The sequence below is a fragment of the Argiope bruennichi genome, chromosome 5 (assembly GCF_947563725.1).
Source record: "Argiope bruennichi chromosome 5, qqArgBrue1.1, whole genome shotgun sequence".
Lineage (NCBI taxonomy): Eukaryota > Metazoa > Arthropoda > Arachnida > Araneae > Araneidae > Argiope > Argiope bruennichi.
The window spans coordinates 80,887,348-80,911,883 of NC_079155.1; the positions used below are offsets into that span (position 1 = coordinate 80,887,348).

Consider the following 24,536-nt stretch of genomic DNA (forward strand, 5'->3'; position numbering starts at 1 on the left):
GGACGTAGAGATCAATAATGACGGGCTGTTTGGCAAATTTTTTGATTATATCATTAGCATGAATTTGAAATGAATTTATTTATTTCATTTGAGCATCTGAGTCTCGAATTAAATTTCAAAAAGAAATTTTATTATCATTAAAAAAATTCACTTTTTGATATTGTTATTTCTTATGCTGTTTTGTCTCCAGGTAATTATTAATGAAGTGAAGTAGGTCTGTAGTTTCTTTTGTTTACAAATGACTATATTCGCGCGTTCAAACTTGTTTATTGTTGTTTACGGATATAGCTCATTTTGCAACATATCTCATTTTTCAATTATTAAAGTTCAGTGATGATTGTTTTATCTTTACGTAGCATTGATAAGAGTAACATATACCAATCCCCTAAAATCAGATAATTAATCTTTAAATCATGAGATTTAAAGATGTAAGTAATTTATCTTTCAGAAATGGGAATATTTAGATTGTACCAAGATGTGATAAACTAATCGTTTTAAATGATAAAATAACAAGACGCAAATTCATGACATATTTCTTATAATTAGAATACAATAATTCATTCTTTTATTTCAATTATTAATTGTTTTAAATGAAATTCCTTTTTTGTATAGTAACTAGTACAGCTAAGTAAAAATCGAACTTAGTTTCTTAGAACTTAAAACTGAATTCATATTTATAAATAACAAATAATCTTCAACATATTTCTTTAAAGATATTTAATTTTGTATTATCGATCGTAATGGATGGTTCAGTACATATCTTATCTACGACAAGTAACTCATCTGTTTTGAGCAGAGGGATATCTAAATCCCAGTCCCTTTCTAATCTTGAAATGATATTCAAGACACCTTTGGAGGATTTATATGATGATCGTCGTAATTCAGAGTCAGGCACTGTGAATATGGATACTACACTATCGTCCAACGCTTCTGTTGTAGACGTTCTTGTTGGGCCTTACAAAACCCTGGAAGAAGCACAGGTTGCTGCAAGTTTACTTAAGCAAAAAACTGTACATTCTAGTGTATCTGTCACTATAAATTCACATCAAAATAACAATGGTAAACCAAATATATCTACAGCTTCAAATCTGCATGCATTTTTTGATAATGAATCAAAAGATTTTACATGGACCAAGCCATTAACCTGTCTGCCAACAAAAGGGAATGAAAATCTTCAAGTATGCTCTCTTGTAAATGCAGATTCATTTAAAATTCAAACTAATTCTGATACATCTGCAACTTTAAACTCACAGGTATGTTCAGCTCATAATTCAGAAGCTTTATCAAAACCACAATCATTTCAGCCAATTAATACAGAAGATACTAACTTTGCAGCTATAGATGTTGAGAATTATCAGGAAGGTCCTGTTTCAAGTCCAAAAGAAAGTCAAACAGAAAGTGACAGTTCTACTAAAAAGAAATCTCCAAAAACAAAGAAAGAAATTCCTTCCATAATAAAAGTTGCCACACTTGTCTTTTTTGATTTAGAAACAACAGGATTAGCATTTGAGATTGGAAAATCAAATGTACAGATAACAGAAATATCAATGATAGCTATCGATAGGAAAGAATTTGAGCAAAGCACTTTTGAAGACCTTAGAGATATTAGAATTATTCGAAAATTGTGTCTTTGTACCAAACCTCGCTCAATGGTTTCTTCTAGTGCAGCTGCAATTACTGGTAAGTGTATAGATATAATTAAATTTTGTGTATCAAATTTTTAAAAATATTTCGAATTGGTATTTCGGAGACCTCTTTCTTGCCAGACATTAAGTAGTTGTTACCATATATAAATGGTAGTAGAAGACAGTGGTGAATTAGATCTGAAAATCTGGTTGTCAGGCAGAAACAGGTTGATGCAATTGAATCACATTTACATGTATACACATGCATATATATACTTATAATTAATATCATTCCCAATCTAAGAAATATGTTACATATATTACTAATTACAGTATATAAATATTATACATATTTATAGAATATCAAATGTAAATTTAAGATTAAACTTTGAATTATTTTTAGTGAATATATAACATATATTTCATAATTATATTACTATTTTGTGAAATTTTTTCAATTCCTATTATTAGTTCACTCTCAATATATATATATTTATTAATATATATTGTTCAAATTTTCAATTGTTAATAAAATACTTTTTATTCATCCACTCAAGTTCAAATACATTTTTTTAAAACTTGTAGTGGATGACGCTTGATGTTAATACAGTTTTTTCAAACATTAATTTGTTAATTAAATTTAATTAATTAATTTTAGTTTTATATAGGAAAAAAAATAGATCAATAGATGGCAGCACGGTAGTATCATATTGACTAGATAAATTTTTTTGTTAACATTATTGTAAAACTAATAATAATAAAAAAAAACTTGCATCAATGAAGAACATATCAGTGGATATGATCTTTTTATGGACTTCTGATATAGCTTATTCAGTTAAAAATATTTCTCTTATGTAAGATATTTAGCAGGATATAAATTTAGGAATAAATACCGTCAGTGGCGAAGCATGTAGAATGCTGGAAAAAAATTATATAAAATAATTAAAGGGTAATTATTTAACAAAAAGTAACTAAAACGAAAATTTTTTTCATTAACCTAAGTAGGAATTGACTTAAATTTTTTTTTAATATTATTTGTTTTATTCAAACTTAAAATGAATAGCAAACTGCCAATTTCAGTATTTTTAAAGAATATTCATTGTTGAAGATTAACAGCTCAAAAAGTGCAAAACATATTACATGTGGTCCATTACTTAAAGGACTAATCAGCAAATATTTCAATTCTCTAGATAATTGTGCAGATGAGTCAATTATAATTTTTACATCCAAATCATCTAAAAAATTCTTTTCAGTTGATAGCATTCCATATTATTCCAAGTTCTCATTTGGCAGTTAATTTCTTAATCTATTTTTAATAGTCTTTTGTTTTGTAAATGTCCTTCTACAATATACTTAGTGACTGATAGTCAGATGACTTCATTAGGTTCATAATAGTAGTCATATGCTTTATTATGACAATGTTGATGCTAAAATCCTTCATGTGTACACAAGTGCTGTAATTTTTAAAGTTCTTTCATAGAATGTATTAAATTCTCATCAGTATTTCAAATGGTACCAGGTTAGTTGTCATTCTGTTCAGTTATTGAACAATCCTTTGAAATATTATGATGAAAATTAAATCAATTTCATTGTTTCACCTTTCTTTTTAGCTCAATTCTTTTTTTCTTTCCCCATTTCTTGAAATAAATTTACTTTTTATATAATGATATTTTGATAGATTTAGTTAATTTGTATTTACCCTTATTCTCCTGTGGATATTATGTTATTCATTTATTTGTTACTAATAATCTTTTGTGACTAGCTGGTAGGCAAGGATTGATGATTGCCAAAATTTATAATTAAATATTTTATGTTTGCCAAAATTTACAATTAAATATTTTATGTAACTTCTTTTTAATAGTTTCCTCAGCAAATCATTTTTAAATATCAAATTTTGATAGATATGTAGCACTGCTATTTTAGAAGTCTTGTATTGAGCTATGTATCTCATTAATTTTCTATCATCTTGCCTAAAATCATAACTGATTTTATATTGTTAATTTTTTCTGTACTAATCTTTTAATAAAATTTTTTAGGTTTAAATAATAAAAATCTCATGGATCAGACTCCTTTTGAACGTAATGCAGCTGAAGCAATCAACTTTTTTCTTTCTCATCTTCCTAAGCCAGTGTGTCTTTTAGCTCACAATGGAAATCGTTATGACTTCCCCCTTTTAAAAGCAGAGTTTTCCAGATTATCTATGTTTTTACCGCCCGACATACTTATTGCTGATACATTAAAAGCCTTTAGAATTCTTGGAATTCCTGTATTCCCACCTGAAAAAAAGATTTGTGACTCAGTTAAGTTCACAAAAAGAGGCCAAGTTTCTTATTCCCTTTCAAACTTGCATCTATATTTCTTCAACAAAAACCCAGTTGGGAGTCATAGTTCTGAAGGAGATTGCATCACATTGGCAAAAGTATGTCATCGGATGAAAGATTTGATATTATTATGGATTGATGAAAATTGTACAACTTTCGATTCTGTTTCACCATTATGGTAATGTGATAGAACTGCTGTTTTATGGAAATTATTCTGTTATAGCAATTTTGTAAAATTTTTATATATTAACTGTTAAACTGCTACATAGTATTGTATAAGAAATTGTGATTTAAATTAATGCAGCTATTTATATCAAACTCATGTGAAAATTGAATATGAGATTAATATCTGTTAGTAATATATAGAAAAAAATATTTATTTTGTTATGCATATTACTTACTTTATTAAATATTTTCTATTCTCTAGCTTTTATCAAAGTGGAAGTATTGAATGTATATGAATTTTACATTTTCCACATGAAACTTCAAATGATTTCCTCCCTCTAATATATCACATGCAATTACATCAGGATTTGCCAAAAGATAAATTTGCTTTTTGGTTGTGAGTAGCATTATTAATTTTGTGTTATATATATATTTTTAAGAGTGCATTACTCAAATTTTTTTTATTGATAATTATACTTATATCAAGTGAATAGATTTGTGTGGAATGTCTTGCATGTAAACATTCATGCAGTTCAAATAGTTTTTTGTGATTTTTTTTTGTATGATATCATCGATTTTCCTGAATGCAATAAAAGACTGAAAAAATAGAATTCTTTTAAAATTTTTCAGGTAATGTGAATAAATTATGAAATATGATTAGTTTATAATGTGGAAAAATTATCCAAAGAAGATATATTTATGATATACTATCTAAAACTAAATTGGATATAAAAAATGTGATATGTATATTAATTAAAATGTTTTGTTTTGAAAATAATAAAATTCTTTAAAAAAATTATAGAATATTTCTGTGTTATTTTTTTCATTATATTTTGCAAATTTAATTGTATTGTATTCACAATTTCTCACTTAAATTTTAAAAAAGTCCTTATTGTTGTTTGCACTGAAACTATTTCTTTCGAATTTGTACCACTTTCCAATACAACTTGGCATTAATAATTTTTATTTTTAATTTTAATTAATCAGTTTTCTACGAGAATTCAATAAATTCAGATGTATATCTTCATTTTAAAGAATTTGTTGAGAAAATAGATTGTGAATTCAAATGAAATTTTTGAAAAAAAATCTTAACATTAAAGCATCACTTAAGAATTCTAAGTCTCTAAACTCTAGATAAGAATAAATATATGTATTTCACATGCTCTTGTTCTCTTTGAGGTGCTGTATTTATTTACTAAGAAATATTATATTACATGTGTGTAATATGTAATAATATATTGCATGCATGAAATATTATATTGCAAATATTATACTGCATACACATGCAAAACAGCACTTATATCATTTAATTAAATTATGAAGGAAAAAAAAATTGGTCCATTGGGAAGAGATCACTTCATTTAAAAGTGATGGTGCATTTGCAATTTATTGCCAAATGCGTCTGTTATATTTATTGAATGACAAAATAGAATTCTTCATTTATTAATGGACAGAAAGAGTAAGAATCAAGTATATCCTGTACAAGAATACATCAACTTGTACTAAATACAGCTAAACTAAGTATCAAACCAACCCTACTTTTTGTTGTAATATTATTTCATTTAAGAGCCTCGATGTTATTTAATAATGGTGACAATTACAAAATCCATAATCTTATTTAATTTTGGAAGTGTGCATGCATATGGTGTTTTTCAGTGCAGTTAATATCCAAAAGAAGGCAATTAATGATTGGTTTTCCTTTTAAAATTGAAACTGATTCATTTTTTTTACCCTGTTAACATCTGTTACAAATGAAACAATCTTATAGAGTTCCTCCATGTATTCAATGGTATTAAGTAATGGCCATAAGTTCCTTCAGCCTGTCAAGTGACATGAAAGAAAACTTAGGTTATAATCCTTGATGATACCAAGCTTATATACTTCTACAGATAATTTTTCTTGTTTGAAATTAATAACTTTCACCTTCTGTTCCATCACATTGAAATAAAATTTTAATTGATCTCTCTACAATTATTTCACTAGATAGCATATTTTACATTTTATTTAATACTTCATTTTTATAATTGCCCAAAATCAATTTTTTAGATACATTAACGAAACTTTCCCATATTTTCATTTTTGTGAATGGTATTAACTTTGTTGATAATTTCTCATTTCAAAGCTTGCAATATTAACATTTCTAGTATTAACCAGTAATTAAATACTTCACTTTATTTTTCAACCTTTTACGAAAATTTTCCAGTTGCTCTTCTGGTGCTACATACTTGTAAATTTTTGGAATATTTTGTCTTAAAATTCTTTTCGGTTTTTACTTTCTACTGTGAGCCAGTATTTCTTGGGGGGGGGGATTGGTGAAAGGACATACAAATTTGACATAACTAATTCAATAATTTAAAAATTTGTGTTCCTAATCAACTGCATTGAATGGATTTGGCCCCAATGTTTCAAATAAAAAGGTATATATATATATATATATATATATATATATATATATATATATATATATATATATTAGCAGTTGTGTGGCCGAATAAAAGAAACTTTTGAAATTTTAATTTCAATTTATTTCATCACTGGAGGCATATTATGTACAAGGAGGAAGCGATGAGATATATTTGTCTACATCACGGTACAAGAGCAGATGAGGCCGAAATTTTTCCCTTTGAAAATTTTACAATGAGATTTTGATGAGGATTTTTTTGACACATGTAGATTTAGGAAATTTAGATGTCTTTAAAAGAATGTGACTAGCACTAAGGATTTTTATCCCTTTACTTGAAGCATGAGAAAATGCAGAAGTGAACAGTTTTCTAGACCACATGTAGAATTAATTAAATAAAAAAGTGGTAATTGGATCAGAAAATAAGAGAACATTTTAGAATTAAATTAATATGGGCTAAATTAAGATAAAAATTAGATTAAGAGATCATTATATATATATAACTGTCTTGTCTGCATTCCTTCACAGAAAAAAATCCCTTTTTTTTTTAATCCCTGCCTGAGGGTACCCCTTGAAAAAGTCTTCAAGCCGGATTCTTTTTTAATTTGGTTTAATTTGATTTTACTATTAACTTGATTTAATACTTTAGTCTCAATTCATCTGTGTTTTAGAAGTAGCTGCATTTGCGCTGTCTAAATACTATGAAGTTTTTCCTTTTTTGGTTTTAGTTTGAATAAGAAATAATTTTTAGTTGCGATTCCGAAACTTTTTCGTTTCGTTTTCAAAATATTTCTTACTTTAGAAATATATATATATATACACACACACACACACATTAAGTGACCAAATATGCACTGAGGTAGCATAAGTCATAGGATAACAATAGGCAAATATACAGATAGCATTAGTATCGTGTACAAAATGTATAAATAGGCAGTTGCATTTAAGTGATTCACGTGAAAAGAATTTTTGACGTGTTTATGGCCGCATGATGGGAATTAACAGACTTTGAATGCGGAATGGTAGTTCGAGCCATACGCATGGGTCATTCCGTCTCGGAAATCGTTAAGGAAATTATTTTTCCGAAATCGATAGTGTCAAGAGCTTGCCAAGGCATAACTTTCCACCTTGGACAACACAATGGCGGGACACTTGCATTTAATGACCGAGAATCAGCGGCATGTGCGTAGAAGTGTCACTGTTAACAAACAAGTAACATTGCGGGAATTAATGTGTGATTAATTATGACGTATGTGTCTATTAGGACAGTGCAGCGAAATTTGGATTTAATTGACTATGGCAGCAGAAGACCGACCCGAATTCCTTTACCAACAGCACGAAACCGCCTCTCCGTGGCTTGAGATCGTATCGGTTAGATCCGTGACGATTGAAAAACTGTGGATTGGTCAGATAGGTTTCGATTTTAGTTTGCAAAGTTCGAGTGTGGCGCACACCTCACGAAGCCATGGACCCAAGTTATCAACAAGGTATTATGCAAGCTGGTGATGGCTCGATAATGATGTGGGTTGTTTTTACATGGAATGGTACGAGTCCTCTAGTCCATTTGAACTGAATATTGACTGAAAATGGTTATGTTTAGCTGCTTCGAGACCACTTGCAGATGTTTATGACGAATTGGTATGAGCGAGGATAGAACCTGGGATCTTGTGGTTCGCAGCCCAGTAACATGACCACAATACAAAAGCAATTGCTCGTGCAGCGTAGCTGTTAACTGTCTTATAAATTATTTACCACAGACTCTCCCTCCAGTGAGTCGGAGGTGAGATGAACGATATGCTGTTGAGTGGTAATGTGTTCAGCCGTTGAATCTAATGCGCCTGTACCCATTTGAGTAGCGCCAAGCTTTATGGCGAGGGTGTGTGGTTGCTGTTGCGTCAAGTGAGTCTGACGGTTTTGTGTTGCTGCATGTAGATGGCACCACAACAGCTGTACGTAGGTTGAAGGTTCATCGTACGAAGTCACCAATATAACGGATTGGGAAGAGCGAAGATAGAACCAGGGACCAGGGCCGCCGCGTGGGTATTAGGCGCCCTTGTTCAAATGGAAATTTGGCGCCCCTTTATGGGGTTCTGTTGCACTGCTGCAAATTATATGTGCTGCATCATATGATTTTTTCTCAATATACTATTTGAATGTCGAAAGCCCATTTATGTCCTTTGCTACTAAATAAAGATTCAGATAACAAAACTATTTTAACTAAAATTTTATAAACTTTTTTTTTTTTTTTGCGGAAAATTTATTTCTGAGAATTTAATGTGAAATTTTTTCTTCTTTCTGCTGATTCTGCTGATTTAAGTAAATTAAACCAATATTAATACAAATTACTAAAAAGCATTTGTTATAAGAATTGAAATATTGAAAACATCTCAGGTACATTATAAACTTTTAATGAAAAAAAAACTATAATTATTAGTAATTTTTTTAGAATTTTTTTCGATTATTTGGAAATTGTAATTGTATATCAGAAATAGATAAATCAAATTCTGCCCAATTAAGGGTAAGATTTATCTGGGTTTTATAGAGATAAATAAAAAGTTGCTTTTTTGAATTATTTTGTCAATTTCAAAGTTTTTCTTAATGAATTGTTTCTTTTTATGAATTTTTACTGCTATGAAAATAATACTAATAATATATTTAGATTGTTCATTTACCTCTAAATAATAATCCTATTTTTTTGAGCAATTATAAACAAAAAACGATTTGAAAACAATTAATCACAGTACTTTGCATCCGAAGCAATTCACAGAATGTACGCACTTTATGAGCAGCGACTGCGCATATGATTAAAAAAAAGGTTTACCCTGTTAATTCAAGGGCACACACGCACGGTGGTGCCGTCACCATCATAAAAAAAAGCAAACTAAACAACGACGTTGAGCCGCAACAGCTTCACAGCCCATAAAGAATAAATATATGCCGATACAAAACATTCCCAATTCCTGTTGTTACATGTTACAAATTCTTAGATTTTTAACACGTTCCGTGTGGTAGCGCGAACTCCACACGGAACGCGTTTTTATTGTTCGTATCGACAATCAAATTTTGTTTTACACAAAAGAAAACAACCCGCAGAAAGGAAAGCAAAAGTAAAATAATATTAAAATATATAATAAAATCTCATTTTATTGCTTAGAAAATATAAAACATGCAAAATTGCAAGCGTATAACTAACAACTTTATTTTAAGTAACATTAAATTAAAAAACTATAATTACTATAAATTTTGGCGCCCCCCTGGCCCAGGCGCCCTTGTGCGGTGAACAATTTTGCCACCCCCACGCGGCGGCCCTGGCAGGGACCTTGTGGTTCGCAGCCCAGTAATATGACCACAATACAAAAGCAATTGCTCGTGCAGCGTAGCTGTTAACTGGCTTATAAGCTATTCACCACATGTTCATGGACTTCATGTAACCAAACAATAATGCAATTTTTTATGGATGACAATGTGCCATGTCGTAACTATTCGCGATTGGTTTGATGAACATTCTGGACAATTCCAGCTAATGATTTGGCAACCAAGATCGTCGGACATGAATCCCATCGAACTTTTATGGGACAAAATCGAGAGGTCAATTCATGTACACAATTTTGTACCGGCAATACTTTCGCAATTATGGACATATATAGAGGCAGCGTGACTCAATATTTCTGCAGAGGATCTGCAATGATTTGTTGAGTTTGTGGTGGTAATATTATAAGCCAGATAACAACTTCCGGAGAAGAGAGTATTCTTTTGTCTAGTGGTTATGTTACTCGGCTATGAACCCTAACGTTGCGAGTTCGAACCTCAGCCCGCACAAGTTCATGCCGTGTCATGTTTCTGCACATCGTCAAGCACAAGGGGGTATGACACGTTTTGTTTAATATATATAAATAATGAGTTTATATGCATAAACTCGCAATTTCAATAAAATGCTTCAAAAACTTGACTTTGAAACTATTATAATTTTATTATTATTTTCAATTTTGATTCAGAGCCACATGTGCATGCATATTCAACAGTTGTATGTAGTATGTGTTGCTCACCAATCTCTGATGTAGATGAAATAGACATTACCAATCCAAGGCATTTATTTAACAGTGCTGTAATCATATATAAAAATGATTTCGATTACATAATACCAGTTAATAACTATAATTAATATTATAAAAGAATTTGGATAATTAATTGCTCATTATCCCATTGATCATATAAGATATAAAATAACGATTTGTAAATGGTTGATATAAAAAGAACTTTAAAAAAAATATTTTAATAATAACCAATGAAATATATAATGCTGTATGTTGCAGATAAGCAATTAATTCTATCCTACGCACTTACTTTTGTTGAAAAAATATAATATCAGTGATTATAGAGATCATGAAAGATAAATAATTGTATTTTATTTTAAAGTAAAATGTTTTAACTTTACAAGGTTAAGGTTTTAAATATCTATATGGAATAGTGCACCTATGTATATTGAAATGTGAGTCAAATTTGTTATAATAAATCTACCAATAATTGTAATTCACTACAGTAAGTTACCAACACCATGAAATTTGTAGTAGTAGAAATTACTAAAAGATAAGGTGTACTGCGGAATAATTGCAATATTGGTAGTATCACTTTGTAATAATATTTACATATGTAAAATATTATTTGTCTGTGGTCAGGGATTGAGCAGAGTACATTATCATGAAAAGACACACATTCGATATATACAGGGTGGATAAAAAATCAGTAAAAATCGAAAAAATAACCAAAATAAAAAACGGTTTGCAGGTTTAGCATTGATTGGTCAAGGAATATTTTTAAGATAATAAAAAGGTAGAAAAAAACCAACAGATGGCGCTGGTATGATGACTTGGTTAAAAATATGTAAATGAGATAGGCGATTATAAATACTTACGCTCTTGATTTAAAACCAGTTCTCCGTTGCATGCCATGTAAGTGAACACGTGGCATGCAACACGTGGATGCTGTGTGGGAAAGATAAAGCTTTACTAATGAAGCTGTTTTACTTGAACCAGGAATCAGCGACTATTGCATTGAATAAATTCCGGCTTCAGAAAAATGAGTAGACTGGAAAAGGGCCTTTAATAGTAGCAGGCCTCATAAAGCTTGTTCAGAGATTTGAGGAAACTGGCTCACAGGAGGATTGTGTAAGGTCCGGACGACCAAGTTTAAGGCAGACATGTTTGGTGCGCGTTGCAACCGAAATGGAAACATTAGCGTCAGAATTCTCTACAAGAACTAGCAGAACATAGGAAGCTGGCAGAAGCCAAGTTTCCATGGCCTCCTCAGTCTCCAGATTTGACACCAGCAGATTGTTGGCTATGGGGAAATTTAAAATCCCGGGTACATCGATCCTGTTCATTTAATCTGTCGGAATTGAACGATGCAATCTGCCGAGACTTGTCACATATATAGTCGGACATGCTGCACTTCGCCATTCCTGATTTATGACACACCTGCAATGTATTATCACCTGTGGTGGTGGACACTGGTACATATATTACTAAAATAAATTGTTTGATAACATTATTTTTTTATTTGCGTGTCTTTCCTTTCAATCATGTACGAAACGCCACCTACCGGCTGTTTTTTTTAATAATAATTTTTTTTTCTTAAAAAAATATTGTGACTTATCAATGCTAAACCTGCAAACCGTTTTTCATTTTGTTTAATTTTCCAGATTTTATAAAGATTCCAGATTTTCTTTTTTTACAGATTCTTTACCCACCCTATAGTTACTAAACACTACAAAAACTGTTCAAAATTCAAGTACCACTGATTTTTTTTAACAAAGCATCGATTTATTTTAACCTATTTGTTCAAAGGACAGCTGTCAAAGCCTATTTATCTTATAGCGTAAATTAATAAAATCACTCTTCAACTTCAACGTGGGTACCATTTTTGTGAGATAAAGAGTTTTTAACATTTATTTGCCTTTCTTTTTGATTGAAAATATAGTTTAAAAAGTGCTCTATGTTAGATGATTTTTTAGCTTTCTAAAAATATAGCTATAATGATACTCAATAAGATGATTTTGTGTATGAGGTTTTTTAATTTCATTATATTACAGTGTATATTTTAAATATTTTGTGTTAATGTGACAGGTGATTTTTGTCGCTGAATTATTGAAAGCTAGCCATATATTTGAACACAAATTATTTTATTAGTTTTTAGACAGAAATTCCACTAGTTGGATGAACTTAATGAAAGAATGATGAATTATTTAGCTAAAGATTGCATAGTTTTGAACTGTAATTAGATTACAAATATTGATCATGCAATGATATTTCCTCTAAAAACTTCAAATTAGGTCCAGATCTTTGATTTGAATAAATTTTATGTGTCCAAGAATGCATGCTTGGAGAATCTTTGGTAGAAGTTTGTCTTGAATCCACCCACTGTACGACTCAGAACCCAAAACTCTATCATTGTGATTTTCTATGTTCAGAAAAAATTATAATCTTGTTTTCCCCTATGCTTATCTTAATTAAACTTGTTTTATATATTAATAGTATGATGTTCAACTTTTTTTCCATTTTTAAATTTAAAATGAGCTTACAGATATTTAACTCTTATCAATACTGAAAGGCCCAAATGTATGTTGAACAAAATTAATGTTGGTACCTGAGACTTTTGGATATCACTACGAAAGTTCCTTCCCTTTCATTAAGTGTGATTGATCAAACATCCATGATTTTTTCATTAGAAATACTCATCCAGATGGGTTTCAGGGACAGAGACTTTTCTGAGATATCCTAACATACATTTGCTTAATAACCATAAGTTAAGCAAGGTTGACTTTTGTATATAATCTCCTGTGAAGATGGGGTGTCATAGTGGTTTTTAAAGGGGTAGGGAATTTTTATTATCTTTAAAAAAGAAACTTGAGCTTTCCAATATTCTGAGATATCTGAACTTGAATGGTCTTGAGAATGAGAGGGTTTAATACATGATTTATTTTCATTTCAAAACAATAAATGTCTTTAAAGATATTTAAGACATTTAAAGAGGCTTTTAATATTGGCATAAAGATGGTTTTAATATTCCAAGTTTGTTAATTATTGAAGTCAATTTTTTTTAATATGTCTGTAGGAAGATATTATGTAGAATATTGTCATAAATAATCATTATTTTGAAAGAAAAAGTAGGCCATTTTATAGTTAGAAGCTGCAAATTATCAGCATAAAAGATTTGTAATATTTTCCTCAGAAAATATAACACATACATTTATAAATGAAATTCTAATGGCTAATTACAGTATAATAACAATCTTTGTAGGATTTATTTAAATTGTTCACATAAAATAATATATACATTGAAGAAATTTTAAATGAAGGGAAACATTATTTTTCATTCAAATACTTTAAATTCAGAAGATATAACTTTTTTTTAGTCTAAAACTATTAGTAATAATTTGGTTTTCTTTATTCTAACTATTAAGTAATAGACATTCTTTTGTAAACTGAATTTTATAACTTATGCAATCAATACTATCAATTTTATTTTTGAAACAAATGCTACTTTCTTGTAATAAACAATATGCAAAATTTATAATTAAATTTTTAATATATCATCTGGATTTAAAGATTGATATTATTTCCAGGTGCAAGTTATTATGTCTTCATACTATAAAGTAAATGTTTTTTTTTAAAATGAACTTGAATTTCAATATTTAATTATTATTTCTATTAATTTATATTCATAACATTCAAAGGTTTTTAAACCACAGTTTAATAAATCTAATGTTAAAAAAAATGATTATGATTGAAACATTTTCTCTTACAATGGCAAGTTATATTTTTAAAAATTTCATCAAGTTATAAAACATTTTATAAAAATCATAACAACTTTAGATGGCCTGTAATTTTGTTAATAGCTGTGCTTGAACCTGAAAAACAAAGACAAAATAAATTATAATAATCTAATGGAACAGAGAAATGTTACAATACTTTTTTTTAATGTTCATCATTTGCACATTCTTTGGATCACTAAAGTTTTTTTTTTTTTTTTTGGTTGTGATGATATAATTAGTTTATTTTAAACAACACATTATACTTTTTTTAACCTTCCTTTTTATAAGTTATTTAAAATAAGTTAGTGATACAATGTAGGATTTATTAACCCCTTGTCGGTGTCATTCAAATCCAGTTTAAATAACACAGTTATGCTAAATTTGGAATGTTAAAGATGACTCTGGGCAGAAAAAAATCCCTATCTCTATGCTTATTATTAAATGACACTAGAGCACTGTTTGTTTTCTTTTATCAAATGCTAAATTCACTATTTTTCCAATGGATTGTAACACTTGTTTCATATTTATTTGAAAGCTAGGCAGGATTAATTGTAAAGGCACACATGGTTGCTTTTGTATATATCAGTCATAACGTAAAATATTTGTGAAATTCCCATATTCAAATTCATATTATTGTATTAGGTTTACCATTAGTTTATTATACTTAGCTTGAAAATTACAATGTCACTTATTTTGTAAGAAATAAACAATTATGAGTAAAATGTCTGTATAATTCATTAATTTTTTACATGTGATGTCAAAATGTGAAATATGGTAGTTATTTCAAATTTTTTTTAAACAATAAAGTAAAATTTTTTACTTTTATGATGTGTAAAATTAAAAAATTTTTTTAAAAAAATCTATTTGGGTCACATTTTTTAAAATTATATTTTTACAAGTAAGGAATTAAACTTTATACTATAAATGCAAGAAGAGTCATACAAAATCTGAAATAATTACATTTGTAAATAAAAATAATAAATAAAATACTTTTATTCAAAAGATTTCATTAAAATTTTCTGCACATTTATTTTTAGTTAAATAAATTTAGTTTTTCATCAACCATTCTTTATTCACCAGCTTGTTTCAACTGAAATCTATTTTTCAGATGGAAATGGGTTCATGAAATTTATTTTCCATCCATAAAAAGATTGCAAGAAAGAAAACTACATAAATTATTACAATTATCTCTATTAATAATAAAGGAGAACATGTGTGTATTGGTGATCTACATGTTAATCATTTCATCTAAAGGTATCAAATTTAGCACATATATATTTTGGAGAGTAAGAATTGGGCTTTCGAGTGATTTAAAAAAATTTAAACTACAAATTTAATTAATTAAATATTAAACAAGATTTAGCATTCTTTTTGTAACAATTTCCAAAAATATTCCTGCCCAAAAATGATTTTTACATTATTTTATAGATGAAAAAAATATCTTTTCAACGATATCTTTTTTTAAAAACCATAATTTCAATTTTTCTAATATAACTTCAAAAAAATACATCACCTTAAGATTTAAAAAAAAATTATCTTTTTTAATGATATTAGTGTTTTTTTTTATATTTTTTTATATCTTAAATTAATTTTTGAGCTTATTTTACAATAGTATAATTCATTATTGAAGAATAACTTAAATTGTTTTCATTGTTGCTATTAATACTTCATTCTGGTTAATTTTCAATTATCAATAATCAAAATATGCACACTATTAAGTAAATTTTAGAAAATAAGGAATATTTTTAATAAAATTTTTGAGATTTTGTTATACTTATAGTCGTTTAACTTTAAAATCAAGGAATGGGATTATTTTTTAAAATATGCCCATTTTTAAACAGTATTATTTTTTTCTGTGACATAATTAAATGTATATTGATAATGATAGAACACACTAAACAGAAACAACACACTAAACAGAATAATTTAAGGTTTCTAAATTTGTATGAGTTATATATCTATCGAAATTTGAAAATATTTTGTACTTAGAAGCCATAAAGATCAATTTCAAAAAATATTTCATTGAAATTTTTGCTTACAATTAGTAACAGCAAACTAAGTGGTCACCACAAGTGGCTAAGAGTAGCAGTAATTGAAATCTCATGGTAACCAACAAATATTATAAAATGAACTGGACTTACCAGGTCCTATGGCAATAACTGTTTTGGTACCAGGGGACACTTCAGTTCTGCCACTGTCACAAACAAGGCTAGCAGGGATTCCAGATTTTTTAGCAGTTTCATATAAATCTAATCTAAATGGGGAAATAAAAATTAAATGCTGAATGTAAACAACTTGAAACAAATGCTTTAATTCATTCAAGAAAATACTTCCTAGTTAAAGATTTAATTTATATTCAATATCTTCTAAAAAATTCCAATAGAAGTTATTTTACGGATAAATTTTTCTTATTTATGAGAAAATGAGCATTGATTCTATTTTGTAAACTTCAATTAAAATCACTTTTAGTTGCTAGACTAATTATATCTAAAGAATCATTAACCTACCAAAATGTTGTTCAGTAAATATAACTTGTTACTTTCTAATGTGTCTTTGTTTTCCTTCAATAAATTTAATAAAAAATAATTTTTAATTACAGATTTTTATTAGTTATCATTTCCAATCATTATGTTCTATTTTTAATCAAATTATTTTGATTTTAGTTGTTTTCTATAGATTTGCTTTTAATTTATAATTCATTACAATAAATATTATGGAATCTTGAATATTTTTCTTTTTAAATCAATCCCGGTGGTATATGCATATGAAATGACATTTTAATGAAAATAAATATTTAATTGATAATTAAGTTTCAAAAATATTAAAATCGTCCCTGCCTTTGAGAACATATAAATCTAAAAAATTCCAAATCTTTAAAATATCAGAAAGTAAATAGGAAAGGGGGGGGAAGTCAAGATTCTATTTTTACAAGCATGAAACAAATTAAATAAAAGTGTCAATTACCATTAATTTAAAAGAGATATATAACATATCTAGCTATATAAAAATAGGTAGGGTAAAACAATTGGGGATAAGTTATATAAATAAATACTTGCAATTTTTAAGATTAATTAATCAGAATTAATTACAGATTTCTTTCACCAGTGGTTTTTAGTACAACTTTTGCTTGACCAATAGCTTCCCATATATTTGCAGCATCAGGATCATGCAGCAATGCATTTTTGTATGCCAGGACAGATGCATGTGAGCACTATGAATTAAATAGTATAGAAACATTTATTAGAGGATTCTTTCAAAATTTGGTTTTCTAAATTAATTTTTTAAAATTCATTCATAAAAAAATAATTGAGAACCTGGGCAGCAATTTTTCCTTGTCCCATTTTTAAGTCATCCCTCACAACAAGAACGAGTTTATATTCTGTCACATTTCCACCTTTAAGTAGCTAGAAATAAATAAGAACCAATATTAAATTCATCTTTAAACATTCTTTAAGAATGTTACAAAAAAAAAAAAAAAAAGGGAGAGAGAGAATAAAATCCAGCCTAACTGGATTATTAATTACTGCAATACAAATTTTACTAATCATACATTTGGTGCCATATAATTAGTCAAAGTTACCAAATCAGTTGTTCAATAAAAATTCTTATTTTAAAAAACATTTCTATGAGATCAAATATTTTTTGCAGTTGAGATAAAAATCTATATATATATAAATTCATCCAGGAGCTAAAATAAAAAACTATTACTTGAATTCAATATTTAACATGTTATTCCCTAAGTATTACATAGATTAATGTTATGGCAAAGTACAAATGAGACTTTAATTTAAAAGTTTATTTAAAATCTAAAAAAAAAAAAAAAAACAAGAAAAAAACACACACTTTTTTTAGCATAAACAAAGAAAATTTATAGATTTATAATTTGGTTTTACAAGGTATAATATAATAATTCTAAATTGATATTAACTGCTTTTTTCCCCTTCTACTAGCATATAAAAGAACTTTTAAATTCCAATATTTGATATTTCAAAGTTATAACAATATACATAAAATACCAAGGTGTTGTTTGATGATTTAATATTTTTATGCTTTTTCTAAAACTATCAAGCATTCTACAAATATTTAGAGTCACTATGATTATTAATAAGTTCATATATTTTGACACCTTTTATTTAGTGAGCTATTAAAATACTACAAGGTAAAAGTATTAAACAAAAATTGATTTATCTTAAAAGCAATGAGTTCCAATGAGGAACAAACACAGAATTCTGAGCAAATAAGAAGAGAATTTGCTAATAACTTAACCAAAATATGAATTTGTATTTTTGTTGAAAAAACATAAGATGAATGAATTAATATAAAGCTTGACAGTAGTAATGGCATAATGAAAATGAGAGACTATATCCATGAAATTAAACCTAGTTGTATACATGATAAAATGATATATTATGAGATATGTAGAAAGATTATTTAAGGCAGACTCCAAGAATATGCTCTTATTTTTTCCAAGAAGGAAAGCAATCGGACAATATTTTCACTAACCAAACTTTCATGGCTGGTAGTGGTAACATAAAATATGTACAGAGAAGAATTGAAGATTTGTATTACATTTATTTACTATGAAATATTCAATTATTGTTAGGGTCAAAACTTATATGAATAGTTTGGGTGCAATTTAGGAGTTAATGGAAAATTTGTAGATGTTATTCTTGAAAATAACATTGAAGATCTTTAAATAAAATCTTTCTCCAGATAATAAAGGAATTATATCCTAGGAGGATTCAACTATATGTTTAAATTTTCCTTCTATATAGCTGCTTTGATAACAAAAATCCTTTCTCAAATGTTATTGTATCTTGTTCTTAATTGCATTTTCTTTTTATTGATAGACAATTTTGTTCTTGAATTTTAAAAAACAATGATGTGAGACATCATATGACATTTTTTTTTTTAGTTAAAGAACAATATTTTTAGAATAGTTAGACAGTTTCAATAGTCTAAATTTATAGATTAAACCAAAAGGTTCCCTCAATTTTGTCCATTACTAGATCAAAATTGCTTTCAATAGTTCAATCTATCAGAAATAATATTCATCATAATAAATTGTAATATATGTAAGAAAATTATTTCTTATATATATTATTATTTCTAGAAAATAAAAATATTTATGACTAAGCTTCAAAGTTTTTACCGCACAATTTTTTTATAACGTTATGAAAAAATTACTATAACTAGAGACTTATCAAATTTATTCATCTGATAATTCTCTACTTATAATAATAGAAAATGTCATGTGAAGCATTTCCTTGATTATATCAAAAATATATTACAGAAGGAAGCAGTGCATAAATAGTTGAAAAATGTGATGAGAAGTTATTTGCAGTATAACTGAAAAATTTTTAAAACTATATATTAATCATCATCATATTTAAAAAAGTAAAGTTGGTTGGTTTGTAATTTTTTTAAGGGATACAAGCCGGTTTGGACTATACTGTACTAAACTCAAAAGATGAAAAGTGGTGGATCTGAAAATTAAAAAAAAAAGGGGGGGGGGGAATGAACTCAAACAAATTTTACACTATTCTTAAGAATAAGCTTGTGGAAAGATGATTTTAGATAAAGGAATAAAAACAAAATAACACTTCTGACTAATGTGGAATACTCTGATGGGATTTTTTTAGTCCACATGTAATGAATGCAAAATATTGTTTTTTAATGCAGTAACAGAATTCTACATTCTAAATAGAATTAAAAACATTAGCAAGCAGAATCCTGAAAGCATAACCACCAAAGAAATATATGATACAACAGAAAATATTTATCATAGCGAAGAAATGTAGCTACTTAGTAAGAATGTGAAAAATAGAAAAAGAACAAAGACTCATAAAACATAAAGTTGAAGGCTCCTCAAAGAGCAGCTGCTAAAAGGTGAAGTAAATGTGTCCAACCTGCAGACTTGCTAAAATTTCATCAAATTTTAAACTAGGTAGAATTGATCATAGTTCTAGATTAACGTTAACTGTATGAAATTTGTTGTGGGTCTGGTCACATCAGTCCTTTTGTTAGAATTAATATTATGAAGTGAAATATAATATGCTAGAGAAACATGGACTTTTAACTTGGGCACTCAGCATTCTCTGAACATGTTTAGGAGAAAGATCCTTAGAACTGTCTTTGGCCCAGTACTAGAGAGAGGATGCTGGCAAACTAGATTCAATTTTGAATTATACAAACTCTATAGGCAACTATAGATAACACTGGCTATTCAGAATAATAGGTTAAGATAGCTCAGCCATATTTGGAGAAACCCTGAAAACAGTGCCCTCAAAAAATCCACTTTTAAAATTCCTATGGGATCCCAGGCCAGAGGAAGACCTCCAACTAGATGGCTGGATGATGTGGAAAGAGACCTGAGTGTTCTAAAGATAAAGAATTGGAAGTGAGTTGCCGGTGATAGGAAACACTGGAAAGTGCGCATGGTTGAGGCAGCCGAGGTAGATCCGCAAGGGGCTGTTGTGCTCATGAAGAAGAAGACTAATTTTCAATATTATACATAATTTTAAATCAGAAAGAGTAGCAAGTATAGATAGCAAATTAGTGCTAATCTGGCAGTTGTGTTTACACTCTCATTTTTCAAAATGCCAACATGTGAAGAAGCCAAAAATAAAGCAATATTGTCTTTACATATCATATTTAACAGTACAGTCACTACACTTAAGGTTGTCATATAAACATAACATACTGAAAAGCAATGGATGGTTATGATTATGCAGAGGTTTTAGACATTAGTAAAAATTATATAATAGTCTGTAGAACAATTTAAAAGAAGCAAGAAATTTTTTAAAAGATCACGATTTCCACCACAAAAATGAAACAAGACAAATGAATTCCAAAGAAGATTATAGAACATAAGAATATATGAGTAAAGGATGTTTGTTCTGAGCATTTCAAACCATCTGTAAAATACAGAAGTGAAATTGTGATATTTTCACAATAATCAGCAAATAAATTCATTGTTAATAAAACTTCAAATGAGGAAATAATAGGTGTTTATTAGCTCAAAATTACTAATAATTTCTATTAAATTTTACATTTTTTAATTTTAGAAGATATAAATAATTTGCAATTACTTAAACTGAAACACATTCATTTTATTTCAATTTAATTAAAGAAAGTCCAATTAAAATATTCTTTCTAAAATGTTTGAGTTGATTCAACTCATTGATAAGATCAATATTCAAAAACTGAGAAAATGTACCTGGCATATGACATTATAAGCAAAAGTTAATCTTAATGATTGAAGAACAGGAATACAATTGAATTTTACAGAGTATACTGCTTAGTGCAAAAAATTCAATGAAAAATAAGCATGAGTAATGAAGAATCAGAATAAAATAAATCGAATCACTTTTACTTTACAAATAATTACTTTTTGAATATTTATTAAAACAATAAAGTTTACATATTCTTCAAGAATTTTCAATAAAATACAATTTCTGATAATTTGATTTGAATTTAATTTATCTAATGAAATTATTCATTATTATAATTTCAGTCACTACTCATAATGAGAATATATACTTATAACATTAATAAATAGAGAACATTCCTTATAACCAGATCTATTTATTTTTTAAATTTAAGAATAATGCATTTTAAATTTAATAGTTTTTGAATATTTACATTGTGTTACATTATAATAATATGAGTACATAATTAGTTATCTGCCCACAGTTTATGTACATTTTTTTTTTACTGCTTTCAATTAGATAATTTTTATGCTATAATTGAATATGCTATAAATAATGTTCATTAAAAAAAAACCTAGGCATTCTTGATTTCGAACTATGACTCTGGAAAAGAATCTATAAAGTACCCTTTCATTGAATAGTAAAAGTCTAATTAAGAAATGAATATTAAAAACACTTCAGGAGTAAATTATTTTTATTTTAGATATTTGAAACAGTAAATAAAGCAAGTAGTTTCGAAATTAAGCATCAAACAATAGCTTTAAGAATACAAATATACAACTAATTAGCTTTTTTCTTCAATACAATATCATTAATTGGAGACCTTGTAAGCGGCAAACAGTTTATTTCCTAGCTGTGAACCAGCATTTGTATTTCGAAAAATATAGCCAGAAATGAATCCAACTCCAAATGAAAACAGGCCCATGTCACTTTTTGTTTACATTTTCATACAGCTTTTCACTTCCTTGCATTTTTTTTGTAATGTTGATATTTTTTTTCCCACTAATTTCCTCCATGGAAAATTTAGTACTAAGCGGCATTTTAATTATGTATTTGATGATAGGAAATAAAACCGATGGAAATTTTTTTGAATATTCCTAGTAAAGTCGCAAAAATAATATTTTTTTGTTTTAACTAACCATGTCTGTAGGAATCATGGCTCTGAAATTTGGTTTTGATTTTTAAGATTCCTTCATGAATGAATTACGAAATAAATAATGGGATTTTATGTCTGGTATCCATCTCTGGCTTTTGCTGCTAAAAATCCCAGATTTTCCAATTCAATCCCTTTCTTTGTGATATGGAATTTCAGTTCTGTGATTGGCTTCACTGTTATGTCTAATTTTAAAAACATTATATTGATGTGATATTTTCTATTCACCTTTGAAGTTTATAACTTTTAGCATAGCGTATCGATTTGGAATGAAATTCATTTTCCTTTATGATACGAAGCGTAATATGTTTCATTAAAATTGTGGAATTCAAGAACATGCTTCTATTGTTATCGATTGAAAATCTCTTTATTGTGTAATACATGGAGAATATTTCAATAACGAATGTATGGGATTTCTATAAAAGAATATATTTGAATATAAGTGAAAATAATACACATTAAAAACTTGGTAAAGAATTTAGAGATGGATGCTGTCAAACATCATTATAAGTATAAATGTGAACTGTGCAGCGTAAACTTCAAAACGGAAAGTTCACTTGCTTCTCATCGCCTTATACACACTGGAGAAAAGCCTTATAATTGTGAGTTATGTGATAAATTTTTTAGATCCAAAGCAAGCTTGAAAAATCACCAGATAGCTCATAACAATGAAAAGCAGTTGTTTGAATGCACTTTATGCAACAAAAGTTTTCATCACAAGGACTCTCTTAAAGCACACCAGTTAAGTCATACTGGTGAGAAGCCTTATATGTGTGAAATATGCACTAATGCTTTCAATAACAGATCAAATCTTATGAGACATCGTCGTACTCACACTGGCGAAAAACCATTTATATGTGAAATATGTCAGAAGAGTTTTGGCGACAGGTCTTCCTTCAACAGACATTATCAAATAGTGCATGTTAATGAAAAAAATCATATCTGTGATATTTGTAATCGTGCCTTTAAACAAAAATGTGATCTTGTCCTTCATGTATTGATTCATACTGATGAAAAAGCTCATTCATGTGAATTTTGTGGCTCTAATTTCCGCAAAAAATCTAATCTTACGAAACATTACCAAACTCATCTTCAGAAGCCATACATGTGTGAAATTTGCAATAATGCTTTTAATGACAAATCAAATCTTATGAGACATTATCGTACTCACACTGGCGAAAAACCATTTGTTTGTGAAATGTGTCAGAAGGGTTTTAGCTGCAGGTCTGCCTTTAACAGACATCAAATGGTGCATGTTAATAAAAAAAAATCATATCTGTGATATCTATAATCATGCTTTTAATCAAAAGTGTGATCATGTTTTTCATTTATTAATTCATACTGATAAAAACCTCATTCATGTAAATTATATGGTGCCAATTTCCACAAAAAATCCATTCTTGCCAAACATTACCTAACTCATCATGCAGAGACAGTAAGTGTAGAAGACACTTGCGATAAAAAGTTTAATTGCATCTAACATCATCACATTAATTCTGAAAAGGAAATTAATCAGTGATTGCAAAATATCATGCTAAAACGGTATAAATTTTAAAGAGAAATCGTTTCTTTCATAACATTAAAAATTTTAAAGAAACTATTGTAAGATGTTGTAACTCTTTATGACTAAAATATTTTGTTTCAAAATCTGTTTAAGATAAATATGAATAAATGTTAAATGAAATTTATATAGTGACTTAATAATTTGAAAGGGGAATATAAATTCACAAGTGCCTCTTTTAAGCATCAGCGCAGATGAAATATTAGTAATTGTGTCATTTTTAATGAAAAACACAATGAAGAAAGCATACTCTGCACCTGGTGCTATTTATACTGTCAAAGTCACGAAT

General features: G+C 28.2%; 2 protein-coding genes across 2 annotated transcripts; one reads left to right on the forward strand and one right to left on the reverse strand.

Moving 5' to 3' along the window:
- Positions 1-227: 227 nt before the first annotated feature.
- LOC129969597 (uncharacterized) lies at positions 228-4,859 on the forward strand. Its single transcript, XM_056084237.1, has 2 exons — positions 228-1,680; positions 3,662-4,859. Exons 1-2 carry the CDS (start codon positions 741-743, stop codon positions 4,126-4,128), a joined length of 1,407 nt encoding a protein of 468 aa, XP_055940212.1. The 5' UTR covers positions 228-740; the 3' UTR covers positions 4,129-4,859.
- Positions 4,860-14,243: 9,384 nt separating this feature from the next.
- LOC129969626 (peptidyl-tRNA hydrolase 2, mitochondrial-like) lies at positions 14,244-22,525 on the reverse strand. The gene is made up of 5 exons (XM_056084275.1): positions 22,357-22,525; positions 17,637-17,726; positions 17,412-17,533; positions 16,464-16,576; positions 14,244-14,418 (listed from the first exon to the last, which is right to left on the reverse strand). The coding sequence occupies exons 1-5, from the start codon at positions 22,456-22,458 to the stop codon at positions 14,369-14,371; spliced, it is 477 nt and encodes a 158-aa protein (XP_055940250.1). The 5' UTR covers positions 22,459-22,525; the 3' UTR covers positions 14,244-14,368.
- Positions 22,526-24,536: the final 2,011 nt, after the last annotated feature.

Coding starts and splice junctions, on each gene's coding strand:
- LOC129969597 (XM_056084237.1), top strand. CDS start 741: ATGGATGGTTCAGTACATATCTTATCTACGACAAGTAACTCATCTGTT. Junction 1,681..3,661: donor TAGTGCAGCTGCAATTACTG/GTAAGTGTATAG, acceptor AAAATTTTTTAG/GTTTAAATAATAAAAATCTC.
- LOC129969626 (XM_056084275.1), bottom strand. CDS start 22,458: ATGGGCCTGTTTTCATTTGGAGTTGGATTCATTTCTGGCTATATTTTT. Junction 17,727..22,356: donor AACTGTTTGCCGCTTACAAG/GTCTCCAATTAA, acceptor ATTTATTTCTAG/CTACTTAAAGGTGGAAATGT. Junction 17,534..17,636: donor AAGGAAAAATTGCTGCCCAG/GTTCTCAATTAT, acceptor TTTAATTCATAG/TGCTCACATGCATCTGTCCT.